The sequence below is a fragment of the Haliotis rufescens genome, unplaced genomic scaffold (genome assembly GCF_023055435.1).
Source record: "Haliotis rufescens isolate VD_foot unplaced genomic scaffold, xgHalRufe1.0.p SCAF_13, whole genome shotgun sequence".
NCBI classification, from domain to species: domain Eukaryota; kingdom Metazoa; phylum Mollusca; class Gastropoda; order Lepetellida; family Haliotidae; genus Haliotis; species Haliotis rufescens.
In genome coordinates this window covers 11,510,160-11,536,964 of record NW_025963813.1, presented here as the reverse complement: position 1 = coordinate 11,536,964, position 26,805 = coordinate 11,510,160, and the positions used below count along the sequence as shown (strand labels likewise).

The 26,805-nt window shown below is 41.3% G+C and overlaps 1 protein-coding gene across 1 annotated transcript in view; it reads right to left on the bottom strand.

The window, feature by feature from the left end:
* Window positions 1–4,744: 4,744 nt before the first annotated feature.
* The window catches only part of LOC124139089, a 144,390-nt gene continuing 122,329 nt past the window's right edge, over window positions 4,745–26,805 (bottom strand). The window contains exons 10-16 of the mRNA XM_048394184.1: window positions 16,223–16,423; window positions 13,366–13,525; window positions 12,574–12,745; window positions 9,106–9,246; window positions 7,257–7,373; window positions 6,568–6,661; window positions 4,745–6,224 (exon numbers count right to left, since the gene is read on the bottom strand). Coding sequence (XP_048250141.1) covers window positions 4,933–6,224; window positions 6,568–6,661; window positions 7,257–7,373; window positions 9,106–9,246; window positions 12,574–12,745; window positions 13,366–13,525; window positions 16,223–16,423 — 2,177 coding nt within the window. The 3' untranslated portion in view covers window positions 4,745–4,932. The remainder of the gene's footprint in view (window positions 6,225–6,567; window positions 6,662–7,256; window positions 7,374–9,105; window positions 9,247–12,573; window positions 12,746–13,365; window positions 13,526–16,222; window positions 16,424–26,805) is intronic.

The window sequence follows — 26,805 nt, the reverse complement described above, 5'->3', positions numbered from 1 at the left end:
CTTTTTGGAGTTTGCAAATTCCTGAACCATGTTTTTAAAAAGTCTGGCTTAATTGTGCCATACATATTCATGTAAAATACCTGTTTACATATAAAATAATCATCACATCTAATTGTATTTTCTTGCTTCTTATAATACAGTGAGCTACTGTCACACACAAGCTCTGTTAATGCTTCTGTAAACCTATATATTCTTCAATGACATCCAACAAAAGTATTTAAACTAAATTGTCTTAAACTTTTGAACAAGACAATCCACGAATGAAAGGACTGACTTTTTTCGTTTGTGTTTTTGTACATATACTTTTGATCGGGATAATTTTATTATTTCATGATTGTCATTACTCTTGACATTTACATATAGAGTATGAAGCATCTCAGAATCCTTATCAAAAGTTGAGTAGTATATATATATATATATATATATATATATATATATATATGTGTGTGTGTGTGTGTGTATATATATATATATATATATATATGTCTCTTAAGCCGGCTAGACTTCTTGTATTTCTTGGTTTGGAAGATTTTTTTAATGCTCCAAATTCCTCAGTCATGTCCTACAAAGCGAACTCAGCGATGAGGTGATCATAACTCCATTCCTTAACATTGACTTCTGGAGGCTGTCGTGCTTAGAACACCAAAGAGCAAGGGCCATGTGTGTAGTAGGAAAATATATATATAAAATAACATAGCAGATAATTGTTGTTGTTCGCTAAGACGTTATGTCAATATGTTGCGATGTCAGGTCATCTTATTGTATATGGTGGACTCAAGTTTGCATTCAGCAGAGTAACAAATAAAGCGCTTTTAAGCTTGGATTTTTTCACCTTTCTGGATTGTCAGAATCTCACTATTAAAGCAATCTCTTCATTAAAAGCTTTGCAAAACCTAGTACTCCCATGGTTATTCCACTCAAACATTCTGACTTCTAATAAAAACATGGTACTACTTCAATTTCCTACTTCCCTTAGTGGTAACTGTGAGGTAGGACTAATTGAGCGAGTATATACATCTAGCGGTACACACAATCCACCCAGCTTCATCAGCCTGTACAAGAAAACATGGATGCACTCCCTGCTGTCTGTTGTACTGTGATGGAGCCACGCACTACCTCATTCATCCAACTCTGCTACCTGGGATGTGGAAGAGCAGGTTGATGTTCATCTCATCCAGACTTTTTATTTTACAGATTTGTTCTTCAAAACGTTACCCAAACAAGTTGCCATGTTTCTAAAACATACTGTAAGGAGTGGACGGTAACTGAAAATGTTGAATATTAACTATGAGGCTTATCATTACATTGCATACATGTATTATTCCACAAAATGTGGGAATGTTTGATCCTCTCTGTTGTAAGAACATACAAGTTTTGACATTTAAATTGTATTTTGACACAGCTATTCAAGGCAAATCTATCTATTCAAACATAACATAATAATTACAAATAATGACATCTATTCACATGTAGTGACATCTATTCACATGTAGTGACATCTATTCACATGTAGTGACATCTATTCACATGTAGTGACATCTATTCACACATATTTATAAAATATACTACATACTTCTGCATTTCTTCCTTCTTCTTTCGATCCTGATGCAAAAACATGTTTGAACAAAGTTTCCAGCTCTAAAAACGATTCACTCGAACACATTCCAGCATCACCATGGTCACCACCCAAGCAAATGGGTCACACACTGTAATCTCGAAGGAGGGAAAGCAGTGGTCAGCTTGGTGATGTCACGACCTTGACCATAGGCTTTGAACACTTTCCATATATGGTTGTATAAGGCCATACTAGAGGAACAGTGAGCCTCAGTGATGGTCTTGGCCACTCTTATCGATTACACTTTGGCGACAAGCGAATTCTGGAGATGAGCCAGACGCAAAGATGGAGGGTGTCAGGTGACGGGTGCAGCAGGTGGGATTGAGGCTGGAGCAGATGATGGTGCAACTTTCTGCGATCTGTACCAGTGTTGTGAACCAACTTTAAGTTGGCCAATATGGGCACGACCAAAACCAGTCGAAGCTGGTTGGTGAACGCCGCCTTCTGAATGACTCCAACAAGATGACCAGAGCATCGTGGTCCCATGCCTGAGGATCCGGGATGGAAAAGACGAACCATGGTAGCTTAATGTTGAACCTGGTTGCAAGAAGGTCAACGTCTGGGCTTTGGTAAAATTGGCAGATCCACCGGAAGATCATCAGGTGGAGACGCCATTCTGTCAGTGGCGGTTGGTCAGGTCGGGATAGGGAGTCTGCTGTGACAATGTTGATCCTGGGAAAGTGCCTTATTCGGACCTGAACATTGAGGGAGTTAACCAACCAGAAGAATTCAATCGTCAGTGACAGGAGTGACATGGACTTGGTGGAACCCATCTTGTTGATATACCAGATGACAGATAGATTGTTTGAGTGGATCATGAGATGTGACACCTGAATGAGATCTGCCCAGTGGGACACTGCAAGAATGACCACCGTGAATTCGAGTTTTTGATATGAAGCTGCTTCTATTCAATGGACCAGGGCCCTGCCAACTGTAGATCGTGGAAGTGCTCTGTATAGTCTACGGTCGATGCATCGACGAAGAGGTGTTGGGTTGAGGCGATTAGCCGCTAAGAGACTCCGGCGCAAACATTCAACATCACCAACCACCACTGAAGATGCGGACATAGTGAGATCTGCAGGGAGATCTGGACCTGGCAATTGTCACATCATGCAAAAAGGGCGGATTTTCCAGACACAACGTGTGGAACGTCTTCATGTTGAAGATCATCCTGAGCTTCATGCTGTTTTTCCTCGGGACCAGGAAAATCGGAGTGAAATCCCAGGGTACCTGGATCTGAACCTAGACAATCTAGAGCTTGTTTGGATTGAAAGAAGAAGGGAGAAATGCATAGTGTGAGAGAGGATAAGTTTGAAAATTTGGACAACTTGGGATAGACAAAATGACTGCAGTAAATACAGTTTCATTCTTGTAGAATCAGCAGTACCATAGCACAGAAGTACAGTATTGCTATGTCCACTTCATGACAAGAAAATATGTCACCAGATACTTATCAAAGATGCTAGGTCTTGAAGATCACTGTCTTGTCTTTTTTGTTGATATAAATCTGAATCAGTCAAAGAGTGAAAGAGTTCTGCTTTTAATATTCATGACAGAAGCAGTATCATTAACGAGTATATGCACATGTATTATTTTACATGGACTTCAAATAATTTTCTTTCCAAATTCCTTGAAATCAATAAGGATGAAAATCCGGGGACATTTTAGAAGGACTAACATCAACATCAACAAAGGTAATTTCCTTTACTGATAAGCAATCAAGATGAAAATTTAGCTAATGATAAAGTGATACAAAAGCACTTGGAGGTCTTATACGATGATTTCAACAGCAACCATACAAAGTTTGCTTTCATTGGATAATCCTTACCGGGTATGTCATCTGCAGCCGGGTGGTGATTGGTTGCAATATGCTGTACATACTCTCATGCAAGTGAGTAAATCGTCGAACTAATCACAGATCATTGATGAAATCAAGAATACCGGGTAACACAATCGTGACAAAGGTGATATTTCTGGATCAAACTGAGGTTAATACTGTTTCTTCAACCCTAGAAAACATGAGGTTTTAATTCCTAGTGCATCTGCATATAGGGTTGCGACCGGGTACAAAAACTGAACTCGAGTACCCGGCACACAATACCCGAACCGGACTCGAGTACCCGTAGTTCAATGTTGTCCCACTTGTTTGTAATGCTTTTGCGAATAAAAGGTCATCAAACATCTATTGATCTATTCTTAGGTATTATGTTTTTTATTAAATGCCTGCATGGCTTACCTAAAACCACAAGTGACGCAGAATATCAAAGTAAATGCTCTTGTGTTTAAAACTTAGATGCTTTTTCATGGAACTCGTCGAACTACCTGCGTAGCTGATACATATGCCACAGAGACAGCATTTGGTCTTTTTCTTTGTGTCATCAAGGTCAGAATACGCCCAAACATTTGAACGTTTGTCGTCCATTTTGAAGTGTCTTACGAGTTATCTCCCCTGAAAGGGTACTCGAGTCCTGAAAATTGGACTCGAGTCCTAGGCTACCCGGCCCGTTATCGGGTACTCGAGTACCCGTCGCAACCCTATCTGCATAATGGAACCATGATACATGGACATGAGATTATACATTATTCCTTATCTTATGCTGATTCCAGAAATATGTAAAACTACAGAAGTTGACTTGTATTGAAATTAAACAGACTGATTTTGAAAATTTCAGAATCATTCTGTGTCAAAACAATATTTCGCCCAAGCTGCTCTGAAATGAGATATCACACACACTTAGACCCATCTACAGAGCTCCAGATAAGCTTTTGATGTTGTGGGTATTTAACCCATGCATTTTAAAATCATTGGGTATCAGTAATTCTATCTGGGTATTCAAATTTCTGTTACCCACTAGTTTTTACACATGTGGGTATTTAAGTTAAATATTTAACAACACTATTTATCTAGTCCCTGCAAACTGGTGTCATGTGGGTTCGAGAGCTTTATTAGGACTAAAAAATACCACGATACTTCCACAAGAAAGTGTGATGGCAAATGATCATGATGTAACTGTCATCGTGGAGTTTGGCAAGGTTGACGGAATGCCCGTTTATAATTTCAAAATAAGTTGCTGATTTGCTAATCGAATACGCAGGGTTACTTCACAATATTTTGATGATACACACCAGTTTTATTTTTGTAGTGTATCAGTATTGTTCGTTGTGTATTTGATACGCTTGGATTTTATTTTACTGCATATTTCTGCATATCTGATGCGTATTTTACGCAGATACGCAGCTTATCTGGAGCACTGCATCTATCCCGACACACAGTGTCATGAAAATTAACATGTGACAGAAACTAAACAGACATGTCATCAATTTCCAGTGTCAGCTCGAGGTCTGTTCTTCCGATTCGCAGAGGCTTTGGCATGTGTCATCTTCAGTTTCACATCTTCATCTCCTGACCCTTTCGAAGTCGGAGTCTGACTAGATGGAACCATTTGTTTCACTGAAAGTCCATCAGAAACTTTACTGTCCTTTTTTGATTCAGTCTTCGTCGTCTTCGTCACAGTCTTTACATCTTTCCCCGAAGAATCCGACTTGGGCGAAGAAGCTGTAACGGTAGTTTTAGAAGATTTGTCGGCCTTACTGCCTTTGTCAGCTTCTGTCTTGCTTGGAGAACTGGCTTTAGGTTTCTGAGAACTTGTGTTGCTGTTTTTATTGGCTGGCTTCTCACTACTGCCTTGCCGAGGCTTGGCTGCAGTACTATCTGATTTGGGGCTTGTTTTAACGTCAGTAGTCCGAGTACTGTTGTTAGTCTTTACCGTCTTGTCTGTCCCGGAAGTACTTCCTCCATTGGGGATGCCAGCCTTGGTTGATGATGAGGCTGTGCTGCTGCTGCTGCTGCTGTTGCTGTTGTTCTTCCTACTTACATCAACCTCAGACTTGGGACTAGTCTTAACATCTGCGCTTTTAATAGTCCTGGGAGTTTTTACACTGGTGCTGTTTGCCGTTCCAGAATTCCCTGAACCCCCATTACCGTTACCAGCGGTTGCGGACTTGGTCGATTCTGGTGTATTATTTGATTTATCTATCCCAGTATTCCCTTTCACCCCATTGCTTGCTGTTGTGTTGTTTGCTGTTTTTGTTGTTTTATCTGTCGAAGAACTGGTTGTTGTTATGGTGTTGCTAGCTGGCTTTGTCGTTTTGACTGTCCCAGAATTCCCTGAGTTGGTATTTCCTGCACCATTTGCAGACTTTGGCAAAGTCGTTGTAGAATTTGAGCTGCCAGAGTTTCCACTAGCAGTACTCACTTTAGCACTGGTGGTAGTTTTACTCCCTCCACCTGCAGCTTGTGGATTCAAAATAGAGGAAAATTCAGACTTCCGTATCTGGTACTGAGACTGTGTGACGACAGGAGTTTGTGTAATGGCGACACGAGGAACTGATCGGCTTGGTGATCGACTCTGCCGGGGATTGTTGGATGACTGCGTAGACCTTGATTTATCCTGGCTGTTTTCCTTGGCGGGGGAGACACTTCTTGTCTGCCGATGAGCAACAGCGTAGGGGTTGGAGCCACAATGCAACACTGTGAATTCCTTCAGGGAACTGAGTGGCGTCAACGGCTGGTTCCTGCGACTCTTCTCAAAGCTCTCCAGGCATAAATCTGGGAAACAGAAGTCAAATGATTCTCACAATTGCATTTTATTTCATTACAAATTATCAAATCATATAACAATCTAAAAGTTTGTTTCTGAAGGTAATTCTGTAGCCAGAGATGTAGAAAGTTGTCATCGCCAACATAAAAAATGTAGGGAGTGAGTAAGTTTGTTTAACAACGTTTGAACGGTATTCCGATTATATCACAGTGTTATATGGTTGGATGAAACTGATGGCACTAGTCCAATCAATCAATAAACTCGAAATAACAAAGTCAACGCCTGTCGTATGCCACAGTTGTGTGAGATTTGCAGTGTCAACAACAAATAAACATGTGTGCCTGTACTCACGGATAGTCTCCTCCACCATCCCAGGGATCACCTCCTTGAGAGCTGCACAGTTAATGGCCAGGCATGGGTTGATGTTGATCTCGATCAGCCAGATCTACATGAAATACATTCACTTAGTTGTTGTAAAAGGAAACTCAATGTTGGGATACTGATTCCAAAATAATTTAATACAATCTTTCCTATAGTCATCCCACCTGACAGCACACACTCATGTCTGACAGCACACCCCCATGTCTGACAGCACACCCCCATGCCTGACAGCACACCCCCATGTCTGACATCACACCCCCATGTCTGACAGCACACCCCTATGTCTGACAGCACACCCCTATGTCTGACAGCACACCCCCATGTCTGACAGCACACCCCCATGTCTGACAGCACACCCCCATGTCTGACAGCACACCCCCATGTCTGACAGCACAACCCATGTCTGACAGCACACCCCCATGTCTGACAGCACACCCCCAGGTCTGACAGCACACCCCCATGTCTGACAGCACACCCCCATGTCTGACAGCACACCCCCATGTCTGACAGCACACCCCCATGTCTGACAGCACACCCCCATGTCTGACAGCACACCCCCAGGTCTGACAGCACAACCCCATGTCTGACAGCACCACTATCTCCCACCCCAATATCTCCACCCCTATCTCCCACCCCAATATCTCCACCCCACAGCCTACCTTCATCTCCTGGTCCACCATGAAGTCCAGGCCGTACAGGTCGAAGTAGCCGACTTTACACTGCAGCTTGTGTTTAACTGAGTTGAAACAGTGGAGCATTATCCTCTGCATCTGTTTCTGTAACAACCCGACAACAACATGACAACAACACAACAACAATATGATGTCCAGCTCGCATTTGCTCACAAAAACAATCAATGAAATGTATGAACTGCAGATATGACGGGGTGCAAAATTTACAGGTTTGTTTGTGTTTGTTTGTTTGTTTGTTGTTTAACGCCGCATTCAGCAATATTCCAGCTATATGACAGCGGTCTGTAATTAATCAAGTCTGGACCATACAATCCAGTGATTGACATCATGAGCATCGATCCATGCAATTGGGATACGATGACATGCATCAACCAAGTCTGACCCGATCTCATGAGTCACCTCTTACGACAAACATAGTCGCCTTTTACGGCAAGCATGGGTTGCTGAAGACCTATTATACCCTGGATGTTCACGGGTGGTTAGTTTGTGAGAGAACTAGTTTTAATGACACTTTGAACAGTATCACAGTAAGCTAGTCAGCCTAATGTGGAAGGAAAGAAAAGAAGCGAAAGACATTGGTGGGAGCTACAAATAAAACATAAACTTGATAAACTTAGGGAGAGCACTGTGATGCAATCGCTTGATCTCACCCAAGCAATATCTCCTGTGGGAGCCAGTTTTGGATGATAAATCCCATTAAAGCACAAATGAATTGCAATGAGTTTGACACAACGCAGCATTATACAAAAGGGTTAGTACTGAAACCACAGGACTGATATAATTGGTCTTTCACTTGAGTCAGATACCGGTAGTCAATACATCTAGCAGTTCATTAGCTATTAATTATCACCCAAAATAGCTGCATCAATCCAAACTAGATATTATCATAAAAATTATAATATCTAGTTGGAATTGATGCAACTGGGATTGATCCAAAAGGATCATTTTCAAGTTTGGTTTAAGTATCAGAAAATATGAGTTTACTGCCACATATCAAATCAACATAGATGGAAACTTTATTGAAACTTGTCACTTTTCCAATAAACGTTTAGTGCCCTTCCTCTCGCATAAAACATCAAAGTTGGTCAATGGCCATGCCTGTGATATCAAAAAGGTTGAATATGTGGAAGTTTATTACTTGTTTTCTTTGGGGTTATTTACAGATTCACCTACAAAGTAATTCATCAACAAACATCACCCATATTCATTTCAGTTGGAAAATGATGAAAATTGTTGGTCTCCCAATCACAAGGTGAGTTTGTTTGTGTCGTTTGTTTGTTTGACACCACACTCAGCAATATTCAAGCTATATGACGGCGGTAATAAATAATCGTGTCTGAACCAGACATTCCAGAGACTGATATCATGAGCATCGATCTACACAATTGGGATACGATGACATGCATCAACAAGTCAGCAAGCCTGACCACCCGATCCCGTTAGTCGCCTCTTGTGACAAGCATAGTCGCCTGTTACAACAAGCATGGGTTGCTGAAGACCTATTCTACCCCAGATCTTCACGTGTCCACAAGGTGAGTGAGTGAGTGAGTGAGTGAGTGAGTTTTGGTTTTACGCCGCTTTTAGCAATATTCCAGCAATATCACGGCGGGGGACACCAGAAATGGGCTTCACACATTGTACCCATGTCGGGATTCGAACCCGGGTCTTCGGCGTGACGAGCTACCGCTTTAACCACGAGGCTACCCGACCGCCCCCACAAGGTGAGTGAATTTATCTAACATGAGGGTAATAATTCAGACATATATGCCAGACAAGTGGCTGGAATCACTAATATACCAGGCTCAGCATCACTTACTGTTAGTGTGTTATACACCCAATCTTGTTCCACTCCTTTCTCCGGGGCAACATTCTCGTTGATGTAGTCGTTAAACTTGTCCATGCTCCATGCTGTGTCCTCCTTCACGTCGCCATAGTTGGGAACCTTCTTCTGGATGAACTGGAGATGGAAGGTGGTTGTCATAGCAATGGTTGTCATCACGACAGTGGGAACAAAATAATATCAGTGTTATGATTCTTATCACAGGATAAAACTATGAATGATCTGTTCTTAATGAAATTATTTACTTGTACCCAGTATGTTGCATTTTTATTACAGCTGTAGAGTGTGATATGCCTTATGATAGACTACGTGATCGCGAGAATTACGTGTTGACATAGAATCGTCCTACAAAAACAAATATGACTTTTAACGAATCAAAGTATTGCATTTATGATATATGTATCCATTCTCTGTCAACTAAGGTTCGTTTCAAGGCGTCAATAGCGGTATTCTGACCATGGTTGCTGTTAATAACGGTGAGTTGTTCGATCTTCCGATCGCTTCACACACGATTTCGCCGAAATTAATTAAAACAATATTAAAAGGAATTTTGAATAAATTTAATGAAATAAGTTACAAACAGAAGTCCAGATATACAAAGAACACTTTCTATAGCCAGACAGTGTAATTACATGAATAATTTGCGAACTTCAGTATGGATTTGTTGACATGGTATTTCCAGTGTTACGTGCTCACAGTAATGTCTTTCCATGGGGGAAATAACATCCAAACTCATAATTCTTGTATATGCTCAAGGAAATACGGTTATTAGTTTAGTAATTCCACATCGAAACAAACCAGAACATCTACAAAACTGTTTCCTGAAAGGTCACAATAAAAATCCTATGAAACATTAAACTTAGCAGAGCCTCTGTTTTACTTTCCAGGGCCCACTTGCACAAAGCAATCTTAGCGCAAAGCTGATCTTAATTCCCATACTTTCACATAGGCTTACAGTAGTCTTAGCGCTAAGATCGTTTTGTGCTTGTGGGCCCTGGTCTTGTGACCCTAAATTTCAAATAAAATATAACATTTCAGAAGAATCCATCCCACCCTACCCCAGTAGAGAAGATACTTTACTTCAGCAATCAAAGTGACCCTCGTGTACTGAGAAACAGAAGTCCCCTGTGTATTTCAATTGGTTGAGTGAAACTGCCTTGGTCTGAAGGAGTTATCTCCCCTATACCATAACCTGGTAGGTGAGCAGCATCCCAACAGGACACGCACATCTTCATTAACTACTTTAATTGGTTAGATGGCTGGTAAGACGTGTGTCTTGTTATGTCTGCAGTACCTGATTGGTGTGATGTGTGTCTTGTTATATTAACAGTACCTGTTTTGTTAGGTGTGTGGTGACATGGGTATCTGGCTGTTGACAGTACCTGGTTGGTGAGATGTGTGGTGAGATGTGTGTCTAGTTATGTTAACAGCACCTGGTTCGTGAGATGTGTGGTGAGGTGTGTGTCTGGCTGTCTACAGTAGCTGGTTGATGAGATGTGTGGTGAGATGTGTGGTGAGATGTGTGGTGACATGGGTGTCTGGCTGTCTACAGTAGCTGGTTGGTGAGATGTGTGGTGAGATGTGTGGTGACATGGGTGTCTGGCTGTCTACAGTACCTGGTTGGTGAGATGTGTGGTGAGATGTGTGGTGAGATGTGTGGTGACATGGGTGTCTGGCTGTCTACAGTATCTGGTTGGTGAGATGTGTGGTGAGATGTGTGGTGAGATGTGTGGTGAGATGTGTGGTGACATGGGTGTCTGGCTGTCTACAGTACCTGGTTGGTGAGATGTGTGGTGAGATGTGTGGTGAGATGTGTGGTGACATGGGTGTCTGGCTGTCTACAGTATCTAGTTGGTGAGATGTGTGGTGAGATGTGTGGTGACATGGGTGTCTGGCTGTCTACAGTACCTGGTTGGTGAGATGTGTGGTGAGATGTGTGGTGACGTGTGGTGACATGTGTGGTGACATGGGTGTCTGGCTGTCTACAGTAGCTGGTTGGTGAGATGTGTGGTGAGATGTGTGTCTGGCTGTCTACAGTACCTAGTTGGTGAGATGTGTGGTGAGATGTGTGTCTGGCTTGGTCTGCAGTTCCTGGTTAGCGAGACTGGTGTCTAATAATAATAATAAAGTCCATTTCTTCAGCGCCATTTCCGTCTACGTAGTCACTCATAGCGCCTCACACAGGGTCATAGACACATCTAAAGAGATAAGTCTTTAGTTTTGTCTTGAAAGTGTCCAGAGTTGGAGATTGCCTAATTTCCACTGGAAGGAGATTCCAGAGGACAGATTCAGTGTGATCAAAAGTTCTGTTGCCGAATGCTTTAAGTGAGACCATAGGGACATAAACTGGAGTTTATGCGCTGATCTGAGATCTTGTGCTGGCTGGTGTAGGATAAGAAGTTCAATCAGATAGGAAGGTGCTGTACCAAAGTAGCACTGGTATGCAATGCACACGACTTTGTATTGAATCCTAGATCTTATTGGAAGCCAGTGTAATGATTTTAATAAAGGAGTGACATGTGCACACTTATTTCGTCTACATATCAATCTGGCAGCAGCATTCTGCACACGTTGCAATTTGCTACAGAGATCCTGTTTGATAATAATAAGCAGACTGTTAGCATAGTCCAACCTGGATAGGATAAGTGATCTCACGAGCTGATGTGCCGCATCGTATGTCAACATGGGTCTTATCTGACTGATATTTCGAATGTGGAAGTAGCAACTTTTGCAGATATTGTTTACTTGACAATCCATGGTCAGGTTTTGGTCAATGATGACTCCGAGGTCTTTAACAGTCAAAGAAAAGGGGATATCAACTCCATCAACAGTCAAGAATGATTCGGATATTGATGCAACAGATGGGCTACTCCCAGTGAGTATGACCTCGGTCTCATCAGGGTTGAGCTTCAGACGATTCTGTGTCATCCATGTCTGGATCGCAGATGTGCACATTCTCTCAATTCTGCTATCACCTGTGCTGAGTCACCAGGTGTGAAGACTTTCAGGAGCTGATTATCATCAGCATAACCATGACGACTAGTGTCAAAAGTGTCTGCAACTTTGCCTAACTGAGAAATATAAATCACAAACAACAGAGGTCCCAATACAGAACCCTGGGGGACTCCATAACAAAGGATTGAATCTTCAGATGACATGCCATCAATCGAAACAGCCTGCTTTCTGTTACACAAGTATGATGTAAACCAAGCTATGTCTGCAGTACCTGGTTGGTGAGATGTGTGGTGAGATGTGTGGTGAGATGTGTGGTGAGATGTGTGTCTGGCTGTCTACAGCACCTGATTTGTAAGATGTGTGTGATGAGATGGGTGTCTGGCTATGTCTGCAGTACCTGGTTAGCGAGATGGGTGTCTAGCTATGTCTGCAGTACCTGGTTAGTAAGATGTGTGTGATGAGATGGGTGTCTGGCTATGTTTGCAGTACCTGGTTAGTGAGATGGGTGGTGAGGTTGGTGTCCTCTCCATCGTACTTGTGGCAGGAGAGTCGCACGTAGCCCTTGTGGTACAGAACCAGGTATGGCACTGTGCTGGCAATCAGCATGTAGGCCCTGATGTCAAACTTCCGCTCATCCAGGAGCAGGGGATTGTGGATGTACCTGGAAAGAATTATTCAGTGAAACAGTCAAGAAAATTGGAAATGATTAATATATGTGTAGTAAAGTTGTATACAGTGTGAGTGAGTTGGGTTTAACACCGCTTTTAACAGTATTCCAGTTATATCACGGCGTGTCAGCTTAATGTGGGAGGAAAGCCCGAAGTGATGCAGATCTCAGACGTTTACCACTTCGGTGAAACCCACGAGCACGGGTATGTAGCTGACAAACCTAGAAACATAATCGTGGCGAACCGGGATTCGAACCCACAATCATAGATTTCTGGCCCAAGGGACGCAACTCTGCACAGCGAATCGCGGCGTTGTATACAGGCAAAGGACTGTAATTTACAGCAGCAGATTCGTATAAGACACTTGCGGCATGATTTTCTCCCTTTAAAAAGAGCTTCAAAGAAAATGTTGTTTGATGGTAAAGGCTGCATGTTTTGTCAGAAGGCCTCAGCCAATAACCCATATAAAATAGTCCCGAAAACATTTTTTCCTACACTATTTTTTCACAAGTTTCAAGAGATTAATCATTCATTGTTTTAATATTGTGATAATTCGATGATATTGATATATGTAGTGGACTGGCATATAACCCTGTGATGCCTCTATACACACCTCTGTACTATCCGTGACATGAGGGGCCGTGAAGGCTTACTCTGCTGCTGTTTGGCATCTCGCTCAGACAGAAGTTTGTCAATCTCTGCCTGAGTCCGCAGCAGGAATATCCCCTTGCCCTGGTTCATCCCTGTCGGCTTGGAAATCCAGATCTCATTCTCTGAAAATTGAATTTGCCTTTTTTGAAACCAGAATCACCACTTCAAAGAAACACCATTATATGATCAGCTCAAACTACAAAGAATCATCTCATGTAAGTTCATGTAAGAGTATATATGACAAACGTATTTCTGTTAAATTCAAAGGAATACATAAAAAGAAAAAATTCCCATCTCACACAACATGTTGGTTGGTTGGTTGGTTTGTTGTTTAACACTGCACTCAGCAATATTCCAGCTATATGACAGAAGTCTGTAAATAATCGAGTCTGGACCAGACAATCCAGTGATTGATATCATGAGCATCGATCCACGCAATTGGGATCGATGACCATGCATCAACCAAGTCAGCGAGTCTGACCACCCGATCCCGTTAGTCGCCTTTTACGATAAGCATAGTCGCCTTTTACGGCAAGCATGGGTGGCTGAAGACCTATTCTACCCCGGATGTTCACGGGTCTCACACAACACGACTTGTATGGAATCCCGGGCCAGAGTAGGTCCATTATTCCATGTTTGTTAAAGAAACAAAAGAACTGGTTATCAGGCAGTGACCTTTGAAAATATAGTGAGGGCGGGCGTTTTTTTCAATTTTTTATTTTTTATTTTTTTGGCTTGCTCAAACTAGTACGTAACCAAATAAACAGTTGTGTACCATCAACCTGGGAAAGAGCCTCCCTTCAAAAACAAGCATACAAACTCCTATTGCCGCCATTACAATGACACGCGATTCGCAGTGCTAGCAGTGCTGGCAGAACATGTGCAGTAAGGCAGTGTTCATGTAAAGGGAAGTAATTGTTTTATTTTTTTCGAAAATGGAAATAAAAATGAAACGGGCGGCAGACTTTATGATGATGCAGGTTTCTGAGAACCAAGACTATTATTATTCATAGCCTAATTTATAGACCTACTGGCTGTTTGTGTAACTCGATATGGAGTTTTTGAAATTGTTGTAACACCTCGTAGGAGGTATTACAACGATTGTAACACCTGGCAGGAGGTATTACAACGATTGTAACACCTCGCAGGAGGGCTAACAATCATTGTAAACCCTTGATAGAACAAAAACTCCGAACAGCCTATGAGACGCACGTGGAGATTTCGTGCCATTGCGAGACGAAATTTCGCACCGTTGCGAAACCCGCGTGCTGAGGTCACCGGTTTCATTGAACCGAGTTCACGACTGCAGGCGATATTTCATCTCCGATACAGGTTATACATTTGAGAGGTTTTATTACAGTTATTTAATTAAAAACGTTGTCTATGCGATGAGTCGGTTTATAAGTTGGACAAACCATGTCTCCTCGAGATTACTAGAGATTGTAAACCCTCATGTGAGGGTTTACAATCTCTAGTAATCCCTCGGAGACATGGTTTCCCCTACACGTATAACCTGGCTGACCAGTTGGTACAGCGTGGATAATCTAATGTGCATATTTATAATGCACCAAATCCACATCCTGAAGCATGCTAAAAGCTCATTACCCCGGTCAATGGATCCGTGTGCACTCAGTTTTCATTATCAGTTCCCTGGGGAGAATACAACCAAAGCTGCTTGTGAGGGGCTAGAAGGTTAACAGTAATTAACCCATTCACTGCTGGTGAACAGAAGCATATTTCAAACAGTCCCTTGCCCGATTTGACACAAAATGTGTTTTAGTGTTAAGCAGGACGGAAGCCCAAGAAACTCACATGAGTTCGGCAGCCAAACATGGTCACCAATCCGACGACTCTCTGTGACCAAGGTTGCTTATACTTGATTTAGTTTATGACCTTAGAGCTGCACACAGGGCCATGTGCCACTGCATTGTCCAGACTTGACTAAAGATTGCGGTGATATAATATTCCTGACAAGGACAAAAATAAACACTATTCTCCCTTTCATCAGTGTTGTGTTATTTCAACTAATTTGTCACCTTGCACCTCGCCAAGACAAAAATTAGTGTTAAAAATATTTTGCATTGGCTAGAATAAATAATAGTCTTGGTTCTCAGGCACCGCTCACATCATCATATAGTCTGCCGCATGTTTCGTTTTTTTATTTCCATTTTTATAATTAAAAGGAAAAATCCCAATACTTAAAACATATGCGATCCAATATAGCACACAGTTACTTCCCTTTACATGTGAACTGCTTTACTGCGCATCTCGTGTTATGGTAATGGCGGCAATAGGTTGGTTGGTTGGTTGGTTAGTTGTTTAACGCCGCACTCAGCTATATTCGAGCTATATGGCGGCGGTCTGTAAATAATCGAGTCTGGACCAGACAATCCAGTGATTAATATCATGATCATCGATCGACGCAATTGGGATCGATGACATGCATCAAGCAAGTCAGCGAGCCTGACCACCCGATCCCGTTAGTCGCCTTTTATGACAAGCATAGTCACCTTTTATGGCAAGCATGGGTTGCTGAAGACCTATTCTACCCCGGAATCTTCACGGGTCGGCGGCAATAGGAGTTTGTATGCTTGTTTATGTAGGCAGGCCCTTTCCCAGGTTGATGGTACACAACTGTTTATTTGGTTACATACTGGTTTGAACAAGCAAAAAAAACCCCCAAAAACACCCACTCACACTACCAGTAAATGTTCAAAAGTCATTGCCTGAGAACCCCTTTTTTTTTAAAGCCATAAATAAAGAGTTTTTGTTTTTTTAAATAATATCTTTTTTCCAGTAATTTCAGACAATATACATACCTTTATACACCTGTAGAAACGTCTCTCGGTCATCACGGTTATCCAGCCGATATGTCTCTGGCACAAACTCAGACATTTTCAAGCGGGGTAGTCTCCCCTTGGTTGACAGTGTAACCCTCTCATACTCCTGCAGACTGTTGAGCAACCCCATCTTGTTGGTGAGCATCTGGCAGTTGGCGATGTGGTTCACCAGCTGATCCCCTGAAGCAACATCAAAGATATCAAGTGATGGACAAAATTGTTTATGCTACATCAGCAATATTTCAGCAAAAATATGTAAATGATGACGTGAGCACATTAATCCCCGTGTATTGTTCATGTTTTCTTTCTCATCCTCACATGTGCTTTAAACAAACAGGAAGGTACATATCATATTACAGCCAGTGGGTATAGCATGAAATCACAATTGTAAATGACACCTCCCAAGCACACAGCATTGTCAAGCCAACCACTATTTCAGGCCAACCATTTCATACAAAAATCCACCTTTCCGCACAATGTCAGAAGAAACTATATCCAGTTCTTTTTGTGCTGGCTACTGGTCTTAGCTATGTGATCTGTTTGTTTGTTGTTTAATGCCACACTCAGTAATATTTGAGCTGTGTCACTTCCAGCTGTGTGTGTGTGTGTGTGTGTGTGTGTGTGTGTGTGTGTGTGTGTGTGTGTGTGTGTGTGTTTTATAGAAAACAGGTTTATTTGAATCAAGTTGGGGACAAGTGATACTTGTACAAATATTTGCCCCCCCTTGTCAAAAAAGGTAACTACGGCCTTGGTATAGATCTATACAAATAGGATACGACATGCATCAAACTGGTCAGTGAGCCTTACCACCCAATTCTGTTGGTTTTGTCTTGACCTTTGATAGACATGGTAACAAAATATCTTGTGGTAGGATTTGGAAAAATTAATTTAAAAAAATAAGAGCTTACCAAGCCTAAGAAACTGAAACTTATCACATTTTACTTAAACTTGAATGCTGACCTTGACCTTTAACTTATTTTGACCAAAACCTTTTCAAAGCCGGGCTGATCCTAGAGAGAGAGAGTGAGTGAGTGAGTGAGTATGGTTTTACGCCGCTTTAGCAATATTCCAACAATATCACGGCTGGGGACACCAGAAATGGGCTTCACACATTGTACCCATGTCAGGAATCGAACCTGGGTCTTCAGCATGACAAGAGAACGCTTTAACCACTAGGCTACCCGTCCGCCTCCTGTCCTATTATAAGATGGTATCTGGAGTAAGTGGATGAGAATGTGGAATGTCAAATGTAGGATATCCCCAAATGTTAATATTCTTTGCACTGTGTTCAAAAGTAAGATTGATTCAACTACTTTTGACAATTACCTCAAAGTGACCTTGACTTTTGACAGAAATGCAGTTGACATTTGATGTGGTAGGATTAGTAATTAAACGTACATATTATTAAAAGGGCAAGTAAACTGAACACAGTAACTTTGCAGACCTAAATACTTTTGGGAATGCTGAATCGCACATGCATGAACAAAATCATAAGTCGTGCTGCGCAATTTCAAAGATCATGCCGGCGCCCAGACTGCCTGCTTCCGCCTCAGATTTTTTAATCGCATTGCTCATGACTTTGATTACCATTTCCACAACTTATGGCAAGAATTAGCAACAACAGTGAGTGAGTGAGTTGGGTTTAACGCCGCTTTTAACAGTATTCCAGTCATATCACAGCGTGTCAGCTTAATGTGGGAGGAAAGCCCGAAGTGATGCAGGTCTCAGATGTTTACCACTTAGGTGAAACCCACGAGCACGGGTATGGTGCTGACAAACCTAGAAACATAATCGGGGCGAACCAGGATTCGAACCCACAATCATAGGTTTCTTGTGTGCCCAAGGGACGCAACTCTGCACAGCAGAGGATGCCTTCTCAGGGGATAAGTCCAACAGTTATTCATTATGTGGATTACGACCGAGGGCAGCAGGTGATTTATTTACCCAAACAGGACGTTAGTCATTAAATGCTTCTTACAGATATTAATTGTTATTTTTATTATTGACAAAGTCAAGATCAAAGGTGGTTTGATACACTCAACAGTCTATGTAATGTTATATATTTGTAGGATTAACAGAAATTACCACATTTTAGATTTGTTATTGAATGATGTTTGAATTGCAGCTAACCACTTCCTGATGTTTCCATATATATAGACTGAAGAAAGCTGCAACCAAATCTGTATATCAGCAAATAAAAACATTTGTCATGCACCACTGCACCGCTGAGACGGTAGCTGTAGGCCACGTCCCCAAATACTGTATTCGACGTAATAAGCGCCCACAGTGATATTTGCTAACATATTGGCTTGTGAACAATCCCAATTAGCACCCTTCCAATTGATCAATGTACACAAGACTTATATATTCGTGTATAATACGCACTAGTGTGTTATATGCACCCTTAATTACGGGCAATTAAATTCTGAAATAATCATTGTATCATTTCGGGCTGTCAGCATAAACCACGAAATTTTCGATCTTTGAACTCTTTCACCAAAATTATATTCGAATAAGACGCCCCTGTTTCTAATTTTGAGAGCGCCCTGGGCGCTTATTACTTTGAATACGGTAGGTTTGTTTTAGAAGGCAATTACAGAGATTGTGATATCAACAATTTCACTTGAACATTTAAATACTTTCTTCAAATGTTATGAATTTTTTTGTATACTGAAAAATTCATATCTGTCACAAAATCACAATCAATTGATTTTTTTCATTTTTCCTTCCCTTTCAGTCCCATTAAGTCCTCAGAAACTGAAAATGATGTCACTATCTATTATGAAAAGCTGAATGCTAACCTTTGACTAATCTTGACCAAAACCTTTTCAAAGCAGGACCCTATCCTAGATAATGCACATACAAAGTTTAATGATAAATGCATTAATACTTTTTGAGAAAGTGTAACCACAAACTCTTTTGAATTTTTTTTTCCTATCTTCAAACTTTCACGTTTGACCCTTTCAGGATGTGTGCCAATGAATTTCCCAGGATCGTTTGGAGGAAGTCCATGTATGAATATTCTCTACTGTTAATAATCTTTGTGTTATAGACACAAGACAAATCACAGGGAGCAGTCAAATTTCAACAAGATCTTAAAGCAGTGCTGTTTCATGGGGCTGCAACTAAGTGAAACATGAACTATCTTTTGAAAACTACCCATTCAGAATTTGGAAGAGCCTGTGTAAATCCTTCCCCAAGTCATAAACTCCATGTATTAACCCTAGTATCAGAACAATGTCAACATGTCACACGGTGACCAAATGAGACAAGGAGACCGTCAGACAGATCATAACTGTCCTTGAACTTCAACTCAGCTTCATATCCTCCTTGTCCCATCCCCAGAGGGAAACATGGCGGGGCACATGTTCTGAGAACACGTTGCCATCTGTCAGTCAACCAGTGGCAAATCTAACACCAGATCTCAACACTGGACTGACTTTAATTCCCTCATTTGACAACCCCGGCATTTGCCTATTCTTTGAACCCTGCATATTGAAAGTTTACCAAAAATAGAACATTTATTCATTCAAAATTATGTGGATATTTTCAAAAACTGATCTTCAATCTCTCTGATTTCCAGTTGGGGTGATCTGAGCAAATTTGACCAAGCGTTATTCCGGGCAGATTTCATATCTGTGACAGGCCCTCAAATCCAGCGTTTATTCAAGCAGGCCTTTAATCGGGGATTTGCAGTACTATTCACACGTATTGAAATCCTTTGACTCCCATGTCAAAAGTGTGCCTAGAGCTGAAAGACTTCCAACACAGTTTCCAAATCCTTAAAATCACATGTTTCTGAAGTGTGAATAAGCTGACATATGACTTCACACAGTCTTGATATTATAAAAATCCAATGTGTCATATTGGTGTTAGGAGTAGAACATGACTTAAAACATTTCCCAAGATGAAGAATATCATGTACAAACTGTTCATCATTGTGATTTGACCTTTGTGATTGTAAATGAGTCTGGAGTGAAATAATATTTGAGTGAGTGAGTGAGTATGGTTTTACGCCGCTTTTAGCAATATTCCAGCAATATCAAGACGGGGGACACCAGAAATGGGCTTCACACATTGTACCCATGTCGGGAATTGAACCCAGGTCTTCGGCGTGACGAGCGCACGCTTTAACCATAAGGCTACCCGACCGCCCCCAAATAATTTTTGAAGCTCTGAGGCCTAAAGTATAGCATTCAAAATAAGTTCAAGAAAACCTGATACTTTCATATTACCACAGTTAATTTGTCATGCTATGACAGATTAACTATGGTAATATGTGGGATCACGTACATGATATATTGCCTATGCAGAGTTGCATCACTTGGACACGCCCAAAACCTTTGATTGTGGGTTCGAATCCCAGTTCGCCCCAATTATGTTTCTAGGTTTGTCAGCACCATATCCCTGCACGTGGGTTTCACCGAAGTGGTAAACGTCTAAGACCTGCATCACTTTGGACTTTCCTCCAACATTAAGCTGACACACGGTGATATAACTGGAATACTGTTAAAAGCGGTGTTGAACCCAACTCACTCACTCACTCTCTCTATATAGTGTCAACAATGTCATCCACTTGAACAGCTAACAATTTTCTGCTAATGTATCATATTTTAAGGCTTTAGGTAAAAATCTTCTGATTCAAAAATTGGTAGGCCAATAGGGTTTAATGTCGTGTTCAAGATTATTTCACTCACATAGTGACGTGCATGCAGTTAAACATGGATACCCCACTCAGACACAGTACACTGACTCTGAACCAACCGGTCGTTGTTTTATCCCCTTTATGTCAAGGACCAGGCAGGGTAAAAAGAGGTAGCTTCTTTTAATGTCTTTTGGTATGATGTGGTTGGGTATCAAACCACTGACCTTCCGCTTTCAGGCAAATGCTCCATCCAGAAATCAAGAATCAATAGTGTCCATTTCACTTTTCATTTTTGTAAGAGTGAGTGAGTGAGTGAGTGTGGTTTTACACCGCCTTTGGCAATATTCGAGCAATATCACGACGGGGGACACCAGAAATGGGCTTCACACATTGTACCCATTCAGGAATCGAACCCGGGTCTTTGGCGTGACGAGCGAACGCTTAAACCACTAGGCTACCCGACCGCCCAATTTTTGTGAGGACAATATTTCAAACAATATTACAGCCATATAAAAGAATAGCAGTGGACACCAGGCTTCAGACATTGCAACCAATTGAGGAATCTAACCTGGATCTTCCTCATAATGAGCCAGCTTTTTACAACTACAATCTTGGAGGAAATTTATTTTAAAAAAACAACAATGACAACATTTCCCTGAGTAACTAGAATGACAGATACATGCATATAAGATCCTTTATATGATTACTGCAGGAAAATAATACCATTAATATGTATGTAAAAGGTTTTATTCATGCCACTGTCACCAATATTCCAGTTATATCATGGGAGTCTCTAAATAATCAAGTCTGGACAAATCAGTGGTTGATAGCATGAGCATCAACCAATAGTCAGGGTACACTGACAGCAGACACTCCCCATTCTTCTCAACTCTTATTATAAAGCGGTACTGTCGACTGCAATCATGCATAATACAAACGAGGTGAATATCCAATAAATACAACTGAAAACATTACTTTAGCCATTCTTAAACATTTGAATAAATTTCTTTAAATCAGAAAATAGGATGTATTTACTGAAGACATAAATTATTAAATTATTATTACTAATGAATGCACAAACAAATAACCAAAGAAAGGATTGAGTAATTGTTGCTTCAAGCCGCATCAGCAATATTCCAGCTCATCGCAGCGAGGAAAGGAGAGACCAAAACAAATAATGTGTCTGTGAAGAATAATTCATTTCCATAAATATAAACGTTAAGTATATTTATGACAAACCAGTTCAACACAAACAAACCTGCAGTACAGGTGACACACCTCATATTTTACACCTTGTTTGCTCAATTTTAAAATTATGGGCTTGTCAACCATGACTGAGAGCTCAACAGGAATGCTGTACTGCTACCAGTGTCTGCAGCAAGTGTTGGGTGTCTGCACCCAGTGGAGAGCGTCTGCACCCAGTGAAAAGCGTCTGCACCCAGTGAAAAGCGTCTGCTCCCGGTGTTGTGCGTCTGCTCCCAGTGTTGGGCGTCTGCTCCCAGTGTTGAGCGTCTGCTCCTAGTGTAGAGGTTTTTGGCGTCTGCTCCCAGTGAATTGCATCTGCACCGAGCGAGGGTGTCAGCACCCAACATTTGATACCAGTGTATAGGATGTCTGCTTCCACGGTTGGGCATCTGCTACCAGTGTAGAGCATCTGCACCCAGTGAATGGCATCTGCTTCTGCATCGAGCGAAAGGTGTCAGCACCCAATATAGGATGACTGCTTCTACTGTTGGGTGTCTGCTACCAGTGTTAGGTGTCAGCACCCAATATAGGATGTCTGCTTCCACTGTTGGCCATTTTCTCCCAGTGTAGAGCATCTGCACCCAGTGAAAGGTGTCTGCACCCGGTATTGGGTGTCAGCACCCAGCGTAGGACGTCTGCTCCCAGTGTAAAGCCAGGTGAAGCTAGTCATGCTAATTACGGATGCTCACAGTTAAAGTCTATTTGTTGTTGGTCTAAATCTGGACCTCACGCAGGCTGGGTCAACTCAGCCATCTAAAAGTCTGTGTTGGACATGAATGATGACAGTAAATTGGGGTTAAAGGTGAGGTGAAAATTGACCAGTTCACACTGAACACATGAAAGGATACAGTTGATGGGGGAACACAAATCCCTCACATGTTTGCCTTGCACTGTGCATATTTTAGGAACCAGGTGCTAAAGAGCACTCCCAGCACAGTTGGATGGAAAAACAGATTTTCTGAACAGATCATGTATACGGATGGTTTCATTGCTGTGTTTCATTGACGCGGCCGGGGATCAAACCCCAGACCTTCCGCTCTCCGCGTGGACGCTGTACCACTAGACCACAGAGGCGATCTAAGAATCTTTTGAAACATACAGTACATCACTGAAGCAGGGTCATCAATAGTGAATAAGCTTCCTTAAGTCCGACTTAAAAGAATATATGGCAGACCCGCATAAAAGCATGAAAACACAATTTCAAGCAATTCTATCATGGCTGTAACCTTTCATGAAATTATTGTGCTTGAATTTCATCCTCCCAGTTGTCAGCCTGACATGAGGTATGAAATACACAAAGGACACATCAATTTCTCTTTGTCAGCAATGCCATTTTAAATAGTCCCGAAGAGAATATGAATGAAAATTATATTCACTCAAGTATTGACGTTTTTTGCTTCTTTCATAACCATTAACTTACTATGGGAATTTACTGCAAGAATATGTATCCAAAATGAAATAAAATAAATACATATATTGTGACATTTTGTCAACAAGGAAAGTACAGAAATCACCAAAATAGTTTCTTTATGCAAATGAAGACAAACGTCAGGTGTTAAGAAATTAAAGAAGATGACCTAAATTCCACAAAAAAACATCAATGATGTTCTTTTAAAATCGAGCAATGCAAATTATTGAAAGAGATTATACTCTCAATGCACAAGGGACAAATGCTTTTTTTGACAGAGACATATCACACAGGGTTACAGATATAAAACAGGAGGTTCTCATCCATTAATTCCCCGTGAAACAAGTCAGGCTTCTCAGACTGACTGCAGCATACAGCCCCCTACTGTTTAACATGACAACAATGTCTGCTTTGTAATTACAATGTCCAAATAAAAAACAGAATGCCATGGATCAGTTGTCTATTGTATGGATTGTTTCTTATCTACCCATTCCATGCCTAAACACTGAGCAGACCCATGCCTTAACATCTATCCACTCCATGCCTAAACATCTATTTCACCCATGCTTACACTTGAACACACTCAATGCCTAAACATCTATTTAACCTATGCCTTAACATCTATCCACTCCATGCCTAAACATCTATTTCACCCATGCTTACACATCAGCACACTCAATGCCTAAACATCTATTTCACCCATGCTTACACATCTATCCAATCCCCATGCCTAACCATCTATTTAACCCATGCATTAACATCTATCCACTACATGCCTAAACATCTATTAACATTTGCACACACATCTATCCACTCAATACCTAAACACCTATTTAACCCATGCTTACACATCTACCCACTATCCATGCCTAAACATCTATTTATCCCATGCCTTTACATCTATCCCCTCAATACCTAAACACCTATTTAACCCATGCTTACACATCTACCCACTATCCATGCCTAAACATCTATTTATCCCATGCCTTTACATCTATCCACTCAATACCTTAACATCTATTTCACCCATGATTACACATCTACCCACTATCCATGCCTAAACAGCTATTTATCCCATGCCTTTACATCTATCCACTCAATACCTAAACATCTAATGCCTAAACATCTATTTCACCCATGTTTACACATCAGCACACTCAATGCCTAAACATCTATTTCACCCATGCTTACACATCTATCCACTATCCATGCCTAAACATCTATTTAACCCATGCTGACACATCTATCCACTCAAATCCATTCCACCCCTACATCCCACGCTGACCTACATATATAGGTCTTTCCACCCCACAAAGACACATTTATCAACCCTCCACCTGCACAACTATCTCCTCCATGCGGACACATCTACCCCGGCCCTGTGTTTACTCAGCATGCAGCACAGCCAGCCAGGTGTTTCCTGGTATTCCCGGCATGCAGCCAGGATCTGACGTACAGCTTGCCTCCACCTGTTTCACACAGTACATTCACAACTGTTCTCCATATAAGTACATTGCCCATATATGTCCTTCGTCTTCTTCCTTTAGGATCCGCATTATTACACAACACATCATGATAACTCATGCTTATAATGCATTTACCATGTTTTCCCAGAGTAGAGTAATACTGTGAGAATTTAAAAAAATTAATTATTTTTGGGGGGGGTTAAATTTAATAAACAGAGAAGTAAAGAATCAGTGACTTGTCACAGCTGACAGTATAGTATCAGTGACTTGTCACAGCTGACAGTACAGAATCAGTGACTTTACACAGCTGACAGTACAGAATCAGTGACTTTACACAGCTGACAGTACAGAATCAGTGACTTTACACAGCTGACAGTACAGTATCAGTGACTTGTCAAAGCTGACAGTACAGAATCAGTGACTTGTCACAGCTGACAGTACAGTATCAGTGACTTGTCACAGCTGACAGTACAGTATCAGTGACTTGTCACAGCTGACAGTACAGAATCAGTGACTTGTCAAAGCTGACAGTACAGTATCAGTGACTTGTCACAGCTGACAGTACAGAATCAGTGACTTGTCACAGCTGACAGTACAGTATCAGTGACTTGTCACAGCTGACGTTACAAAATCAGTGACTTGTCACAGCTGACAGTATAGTATCAGTGACTTGTCACAGCTTACAGTACAGAATCAGTGACTTGTCACAGCTGACAGTACAGTATCATTGACTTGTCACAGCTGACAGTACAGTATCAGTGACTTGTCACAGCTGACAGTACAGTATCAGTGACTTGTCACAGCTGACAGTACAGAATCAGTGACTAGTCACAGCTAACAGTATAGTATCGGTGACTTGTCACAGCTGACATTATAGTATCAGTGACTTGTCACAGCTGACAGTACAGTATCATTGACTTGTCACAGCTGACAGTACAGAATCAGTGACTTGTCACAGCTGACAGTACAGAGTCAGTTACTTGTCACAGCTGACAGTACAGTATCAGTGACTTGTCACAGCTGACATTATAGTATCAGTGACTTGTCAAAGCTGACAGTACAGTATATTGGTTACCCAATGAAAAATGTAATAACCCAATAAAAATAGAAACCATAGAGTAAAAACTCAATTGCTCAAAATGTAATCTGGAGCTCTGCATATAAACTCTACCAAAATATAAAACAAATTCATATCTCCCAAATTTACAACCTGGGGAAAGAAATCTCCCATTTCATATTTGATCAAAAGGATATTTAAAGCAGGGATGTAATGCGGCCAAAACAGATTAATTTTTGTCTTTCATTCACCTCTTATTATTGAAAGCTCTCAACACTGATAGTAAAATACTATGAAAATAATACAATTACGATGATGAGAGCTTGAGAAGCACATCTTTTTGGTAAGTTTTAGAATCCCATAAAGTTTTGGACCCTTGAGGTCAAGATTTTAACTTGTGAACCAATGTTGCAAATATTTGAAACAGTGAGTGAGTTTGGTTTTACGCCGCTTTTAGCAATATTCAAGCAATATCACGGCAGGGGGACACCAGAAATGGGCTTCACACATTGTACCCATGTTGGGAATCGAACCCGGGTCTTCGGCGTGACGAGCGAACGCTTTACCACTAGGCTACCCGACCGCCCCTATTTGAAACAGACAACATTGCAGTGAAAAAACAGCAGTTTTATTTGTTTTGTTTTATTTTCTTTCACCAACCTGCTCTCAGTGAAGCTGAGCTTAGGAAATAATATGGATGGCTGTACAGCACACTATGTACTGTAGGATATACCGTTGTCG